This window comes from Oryzias melastigma, linkage group LG22 (assembly GCF_002922805.2).
Source record: "Oryzias melastigma strain HK-1 linkage group LG22, ASM292280v2, whole genome shotgun sequence".
NCBI classification, from domain to species: Eukaryota; Metazoa; Chordata; class Actinopteri; order Beloniformes; family Adrianichthyidae; genus Oryzias; species Oryzias melastigma.
In genome coordinates, this window is record NC_050533.1 from 25,710,784 (window position 1) to 25,718,289 (window position 7,506).

A 7,506-nucleotide genomic window follows, 5' to 3' on the forward strand; every position below is an offset into this window, starting at 1 on the left:
TCACACCCCAGTGAAGCCACACTGGAGGCAGGGGTGTGAAGCGTCCTGCCCCAGCGCACAGCGACAGTTGATTGGGGGGGGCGGGAATCGAACTGCCAATCCTTTGGGCGACCTGCTCACCCACCTGAGCTGCTGCAGCTCTCTAATGAACTGCTGCCGCTCTGCAGAGAGAATAAACGTGGAAACAGCCGATGATGTGACTGAGTTTGATCCATTATCAGTCATGCCGTCAGAAATCTTCACATATCTGATGCAGTGTCTGAACTCACTGAGGAAGACTCTGATGTGTTGCAGATTTGGAGGATCACTCTCAGTCGGAGTCTTTAAGTCGGTCAGTGAACTACACCCCATCATTTCAGCTTCAGATCTTCCTGCTGTAACCTCAGTCTTCTCTCTTCAGTCGGTCTAAAAGTGCTGCTGATGAATGGCCTTCATCGGAGGAAGACGAGGAATCTGCCATGACTAAAAAGGTGGCTGCCGCTCATGTCTGCTTCCTCACCGTTTTCTGATTCACTGACTTGATGTTCTGAATTTCAGAAAGGACTCAAAGTGAACCTGAGCAAAATGACTGAATCCAGAAGATGGAAAGGTACCGACATTTCTGCTCTGGAAGTCTGCTGTCTGTGGTTCTGCTGGTGATCCGTCTCTCTCTTCCTGTAGCCTCGGTCCTGTTGGACTCGTCCTCTAGTGAGGCTGAATCTAAACCACAGTCAGACCACCCCCTCCCAGCAGCTCTGTGTCCCAGCAGACCTCTGCAGCCCCCCGTAGACCTTCCCTCTGCCTCCTCCCCTCCCCAACTACCCCAGATGAGCTCCACCCCTCGCCCCGCCTCCAGAAAGGTAATGTCTGTGTTTGTCTGCTGCTTTCTGTGACCTCTCTTTCTTTCCTCTGAATCCTGAATGAAGCTGAGAAGAAACGGCAGAACTCAAGCTCCCAGGAGGACAGCTCAGCTGGGGAGGAGGAGGAGGAAGAGAAGGAGGAGGAGGAGGAGGAGGAGGAAGAGGAAGAAGAGGAAGAAGAGGAGGAAGAGGAAGAAGAGAATGAAGATGATGAAGATGAGGAGGATGAAGAAAGTGAAGAAGATGAAGAGAATGAAGAAGACAATGGTGTGGATGCTACTGTAGTCCAGCGGGACACCGGCCTCTTCAAAGACGATGGTCTGAGTCCTGAGCCATCAGGGAAGGCCCGGTCCGAAGGCTATGATAAGAAGAATACCAGAACAGACGCTGGAAACACAGAACTGTCTGGTTCCGGCAGAAGTTCTGTTGTCCCAACGACTCTGTCTGTCATGGAGGACTGCATCGTCTCCGCCATCAGGGTTGAGTCTAAGTTCTCTGATGAAGATGAGAGTCCCGGAAAGGAAATTCTAAGATTAACAGGTCAAAGCGTAAACCCTGAAGACTCCGCAGTTACGCATGTCACCGAGTCTAAGTTACCTAAGGACGCTGCAGAGGCTGAGAGCGACGTGGAGGACGATGATGATAAAACCTGGAACGACAGTGAAAAAGAAGAGCAGACTCCAGCAGGAGGGCTGGTGAGCTCTTTGATGGATTTTCAGAGAAACCTGTTGGAAAAGATTGATAAAGAAATGAGCAGTAATCCGTCGGATGAAGAAGATGTTCAGTCAGATCAAAGAGAGGAAAAACCACAGTCTTTATGGGGCTCCTCATCGGAGGACAGCGACGCTCAGCTGCCAAACCTGAGCGAAAGAACTGCTGAACCGAAGACCGGACTCCCATCTGATGACCTGCCGCAGCTACCTGCCCTGGTCTCCAACACCTCAGCAGATCTGAAGACAGACCAGCGCCGGGGTTCTTCTGCTCGGTCCACAGACAGACCCGGTGCTGATGGTGCAGACGATTCAGAGTGGGGTTCCTCTAGAAATAATGTCAGTTCTGCTGCAAAACAACCAGCAGCATCACCCGACTCACGTGTGGGAACGGCCGGCCAGAGCAGAGAGCGCTCTTCATCAGACGAGGAAGGTCTGGATAACGACCCAGATGACCCCTCACCTGTGGTGTCAGGACCACCTGAGGACGACGAGGCCGTCATAGAGGACGGAGACCCAGAAATTGAAGAAAAATCTCACCCTGGGGGTGAAAAAGAAGACAGCTGGGATGATGATGAAGAGCAATCCCTGTCCAACACTCGGACTGAGCCCGCAGAGGAACCGGAGAAGCCCGGAGCTGAAGGCACTGAGGAGGACCGAGAGTGGGTCTCCTCGGCTGGACTCCGGAGGGATGGCTCTGTGGGGGGTGTGAAGGCTCAGCGGGAGGACGCCGGCGGCGAGCATCACAGATGGCAGTACGACAGTGGCCACGTCTCGATCAAAGAGGAAACTCCTTCACCTGATGCAGGCAGTGATCTCCTCACCAAGCGGACGGCTTTTCTCCCCCCAGAGCGCTCCGCTGATGACTTAGACAGAGACGTGTTTTTGAGTCATCCCTCCAACCACAGCCACGGCTCAGAGAGCGAGGAGGCGCTGCCTCAAACCGACATCGATGATGAGGAGGCGCTGCCTCAAACCGACATCGATGACGTGGATCTGGACTCTCCTGGTGAGACCTCAGAGGCTCAGCAGGTCAGAAACATGGAAGGAAGTGGCGTCCAGGTAAAACTCCTCCCCCTGATGTAATGGATAGCAGATCTGCTCGGATGATCACTCTGATGCTGTTCTGTTGTTCTATGTAGTTGAAGCATTTTGAGGCTTCAGAGGATTTGAGTTCCAAACATTGTTGTCAGAGTTCAAGGAAAAAGGTTCAGAATGAAAAGTATTCTGATAAGTTCAGTTTTTCACGATGAACAAGTGTAAGGAGTCGGACGTCTGGAGGTGTTTACAGACGTGGACGATGGTTTACTGTTTACAAACAAGACAACAGAACAACATTTATTCAGGAAGTGGATTCACTCTAACCAGAGAGACCAGCAGACGTCTTTAACGTCCATCTTCTTCTCTGGTTTTTATTGTGATGATGCTTTTTCAGGAAAAATCAAAAATTTGTTGTTTCATTATGAGTGGTGAGTGAGACTGCTGGAGCTACGCCGCCCCCCCTTCCCTTCTCTGTTCCTGAGAGCTGTGTACCCCCAGTGTGTTTCCTTCATCATAAATACGATCTTCTTCAAATGTCAGCTTTTCATCCGTTTCTGATGCACAACAGTTTGAACAAAAAATCCTCACAAACCTCAGTTCTCAATTATCAGAGACACAAAAACGCTAAAACGCCGGTTTCATCAGATCACATCTCAGCAAAAACTCACAGATGACAGGATTCCAACCATTCTGATGGGAAAGTGTCCAGACCGTGTCCAGACTGACCTTTAACCTTTTCCTTGTTTGACAGAGGGAGGAGGAGGATGAGGATGAAGGAGGAGACGAGGATGAGGAGGATGAAGACGTATCGGAGGAGGAGCCTGGCGGTGGTGGGGGGGCTGCTGAAGCAGAGCAGCTCAGAGAGAAAAAACGAGGTGAAACTTCAGCAACTCACTTATTCATTATTGTCAGAGTTCAGTCAGACTCTGAAAAGCTAAAACAAGAAAAACTTTATCGACAGTCTGACGGAAGTCTTTCTTCTCTTTTGGGTCAGATTTTCTATCGGAGCTGGGTCTGGAGAAGGCTGAGGAAGAGGAAGATTCCTGGGACTCTGAGGTTCAAAGAAAACGTCTTTATTCCTCATTTGTAAACTGTACATGCCATTTTCAGCCAAAATCCAAAAACTTGTCATCTTCTACACATACTTTCTGCAGAGCGGGAAGAGTTCAACACAAATTCACCTCTGAGTTGTGGGTGGGGCTGTAAACGCAGAGCAACCCCGCCCCTTCTTCCCATCATCCATCTGTTTACATGCCCTCCCACTAGCTTACAGCCCCTCACAAGCTAACATTAGTACTACTACAAAAGCTGTATCATTTATTTCAGCTGTCCGGTTCTGATCCAGATTCCAGCTCAGACCAGGACAACAAAGACGTTCATGGATCAATTGGTCTGCTGGTGGATGATCAGAATACTGATGGCCCCGCCCAGCTGTAGCCTCTACATCACAAACTTTTTCCAACTGTATGTTTGTGTTTGGACCCGATTCTCAACGATTTAAGGAAAGAAATCCTTAGAAATCCAATTTTGAGTTTAATTTTCTTAAAGTTCTTAGAGATGTTAAAACATCATTTTCATCGCAGTTTGTCTTTAAACCACCAAACTTAAAGAAACAAAGACCTTTCCAAGTTCCTGCGGGAGGTCTGGCAGTAGCAGTCGGCTGAAGCTGTTGTTACGCATCCCGCCTCACTTTTGTCCTGACATTGATCAACCACATGACATTCATGACACCTGACTGGAATTCACTCCGAAAACTCCACATTCTGGTTTCTGCAGCCTTCACAGCAGATTTCTGACCTGTTTTCCAGTCTCACTCTGAAAACTCCGGCGCCCCTCATGAGGAGGACCAGCGCTCCTCAGCTCCCCATCAGCAGAGGTCCTCCCCAGCAGAGGAACGTGAGTCTCTCTGTGTTTTTCAGCTGTTCAGTCATTCCAAGCACCATTCCACGCAGCACAGACATGTTCTCCTAGAACACTGAAGTATAACGTCCTAAACGGAGCTTTGAAACCACTGTGTGCTTCTCTTTTGTAGACTTGTTTTACATTCCTTCTTTTTTAAGAGGGATGGAGGGATGTAGGAGTGTAGGCAAGACCAGAGGCAGCCAGGAGGAGGGTACGCCAGTCTTTAACCACACCCACTGCCTTATGACCTTCAGCAGGAAGGTCACTCAGCACGCTGCTCCATCCTGCCTGCTGCCATCAACACATTCAGAATTGACTCATTCAGATTCAGAGCATTCATGTTATCTCGCTTCAGTCGCTCTGCATGATGGCAGTAGATGTTGGCACCAATGTTGTGTTGCTTCAGCAGAAGGACGCTCATCGACCCTCACAATGTTTTCCTTCTCATCATGTGGGATTCTCTGAGCTTCATCAGGAAGGGTTTAGGAAAACAAATCTTTGGTTTGTTTGTGTTGATGAGGCCGAGCAGACGGATGTGCAGCTCCTTCATCCTCACCGTTACTGTCACTGAACATTGATGGAATATGAGAACTGGACCCAGTCAGTGTGACATCACCCATAGAAAATGGCTTTTTCCTCCTCCAATGAAATTAAGCCAATTTAGTCGCCGTTTTTTCACAATACAGACGCCGCCATGTTGGAGCCAGACGCCATCAGGAAGCAGTGTTTGGTCCAAGTCTACGTTTCTATGACAACCACTCCCACCAATGAGGAGTGAGCTTGTATGAAGGCCACACCCCACCACTCAAAATCTCTCAAACGTTTGGCGTGAGACCACATTCTTTGATTGAGGCGTCTGATTGGTCAGTTTCATCCATTCATCTTTGTAACCGTTTGATTCCTTTTGGGTCTCGGGAGTGCTGGAGCCTAACCCAGGTACTGATCGGTGAAGGCAGGGTACACCTGGACAGGTGGACAGTCTGTCGCAGGGCTCAATCACACACTCTCACATAGACAGGTTAGAGTAACCAGTGAATCCAGGAAGCATGTTTCTGGATGGTGGGAGGAAGCCAGGAAAACCCAGCATGCACTGGGAGAACATGCAAACTCCACACAGAAAGGTCCCCGTTGGTGGTTCTGGTTCTGGTCCAGCGGCCTTCCTGCTGTGAGGCAAGAGCTCTAACCACTGCGCCACCGTGCAGCTCTGATGGGTCAGTTTAAATGAATCTAAGAGAATTATCAGTTGGGTGATAAAAGGAATCAGATCCAGAAAATGTATTCTGACCAACAGAACGTCTGAGAACAGCTGATTATTTCTACATTGAAGTTTGAGCGATTCTGGCGTCTTGGAGCCACTTCCTTTTTGGAACGCCAGGGTGCGGGGTCACTGAGTCCAGAGTGGAAGAGGAACTGTTCAGTTTGAACTTTACCCAAATTCCCCATAGGATTTACCTGTCCATCACCTCCATCCACCAGCCTGACTCTGGCTTGTGTTCCTCAGTCCAGTCCTGGACCAGACCACACAGCTGGTTCTAGAAAGACCTTTCCTCTGGGCTCTGCTGTGTCTGCAGCCGCCATGTCGATGGTCTCTCCGGTTTCTTCCTGAACCGAGAGTCTGGCTGGACAGGAAGCTGGTGGCGTTGACCACCGTGCATGCTTTCTGCTGTGTAGGCCGTGTCTCAGGTGAAGCCCTTGTTTCCATGCATCATGGTTAGAGGAAAGAGGATCCACGTTTGCTGATAGCAGTGTTCCTTAGAGCATCTCAAGGACCAGGCTTTGGCTATTCATGTAAACCGGGAAAACTGATCCGTCTGATGACCTTCTGAGTGACGTCTGTGCACGCATGCGCCTGTGTTCATGCTGACTAACTTGAGCTCATTTGCATGGGAATGCTTCTCACAAATGTCCCGATAGAACCGTTGGTTGTAGCTCAGAAAGATTTCTACTACATCACAATGAAGAAACGTCTTTGCTTTCAGCTGGAGACAGCAGTCCTGGGAGACGTGCCGAGGAAGCTGTTGATGAAGAGGATCCCAAACGAAAAGGAGTAAGCTAGAAGCTCTGACTGACAGGAATAGTCTCAGCATCCTCTCATCTATGAACTAGAAGTCCTTATGGACCAGGAGCTCCAGTTTGAGTCCCACCTCCACTCTTCAGATTAGAAAACACCAACAAGTCAGAGTACGCTGGGATCAGCAGAATAACATGAGGTTTCTGCTTTCTACCAGAATGGGAAGGCATGGCAGCCGCTGGATGTGCTGCAGAAACTTGAAGCAGAGATCGATCAGAAGGAAGGTAAACGACAGCGATGGAGTCAGGATGTTTAAGGAAGCATGTGCTGCAGTTTATGTCCTCTCTTCGGTTTCACAGATGTGATGGAAGAGCTTGCTCTGGGGGAGTTCGATGATTTCGAAGGTATATGAACTGTTGCTTCTGTTTCATCTCAAACCATCATTTGTTCTGTAACTTTTCATAGATTCAGTTTTTATTTCATAAATCTGTCAGTAATCCTGTCTCCCCGTTCTGGTCAATGTCTCCCTTGTTGAAGCTCCAAAACGAGGTCAGTAAAAATATGAAAGTAGAGTGAATGTAGGACTAGGCCTCATAGAGGTCCATCCATCCACAGTCAAACCTGCTGGAAGGTGCTGGAGCCTATCCCAGCTCTTGTAGAGTGGTCAGGTTGCCAGTAGATCACAGTGCCTCATAGAGGTCAGATGTGTAAACTGCAACGACGTTATACATCTGCAGTACTGCAGTATTCATGGACGGTTAAGGTTGATAGGAAACTGGAGTCTGGCTGTCCTGACTCCTCCCAGCTGTCACCCAGATCCTCACAGATTCTCAGAATATTTCTATTCTTCTCATTTTCTTATATGGTGTTCACCTTTCGGGTCATCCCGTCAGGGGTCGCCACAGCCAATCAGCTTTCACTGATTCGCACTGGTGCTTTGGCAGAGTTTCACGTCTCTAGTAAACGTCTTCTGTGACCATGTTTAGCATTTACAGTCATTTTC

At 49.0% G+C, this 7,506-nt stretch overlaps 1 protein-coding gene across 17 annotated transcripts in view; it reads left to right on the forward strand.

Annotated features, from left to right (window-relative positions):
• The window catches only part of si:ch211-272n13.3 (ankyrin repeat domain-containing protein 26), a 53,811-nt gene that overhangs the window by 12,941 nt on the left and 33,364 nt on the right, over positions 1–7,506 (forward strand). For 7 of the 17 annotated variants that reach the window (XR_002919181.2, XR_002919188.2, XR_004947091.1 and 4 more), the window contains exons 1-8: positions 869–2,611; positions 3,342–3,465; positions 3,585–3,646; positions 4,399–4,486; positions 4,623–4,703; positions 6,472–6,539; positions 6,721–6,787; positions 6,863–6,907. Coding sequence is in view for 13 of the 17 variants with exons in the window: in XM_024271640.2 (XP_024127408.1) it covers positions 1,289–2,611; positions 3,342–3,465; positions 3,585–3,646; positions 4,399–4,486; positions 4,623–4,703; positions 6,472–6,539; positions 6,721–6,787; positions 6,863–6,907 (1,858 nt within the window). In the remaining 4 variants the exon portion in view is untranslated. Of the gene's footprint in view, positions 1–294; positions 332–400; positions 471–537; positions 590–660; positions 840–868; positions 2,612–3,341; positions 3,466–3,584; positions 3,647–4,398; positions 4,487–4,622; positions 4,704–6,471; positions 6,540–6,720; positions 6,788–6,862; positions 6,908–7,506 lie in introns of those variants that run through there. The other 10 variants (XM_024271680.1, XM_024271720.1, XM_024271689.2 and 7 more) reach the window with 5 other exon arrangements.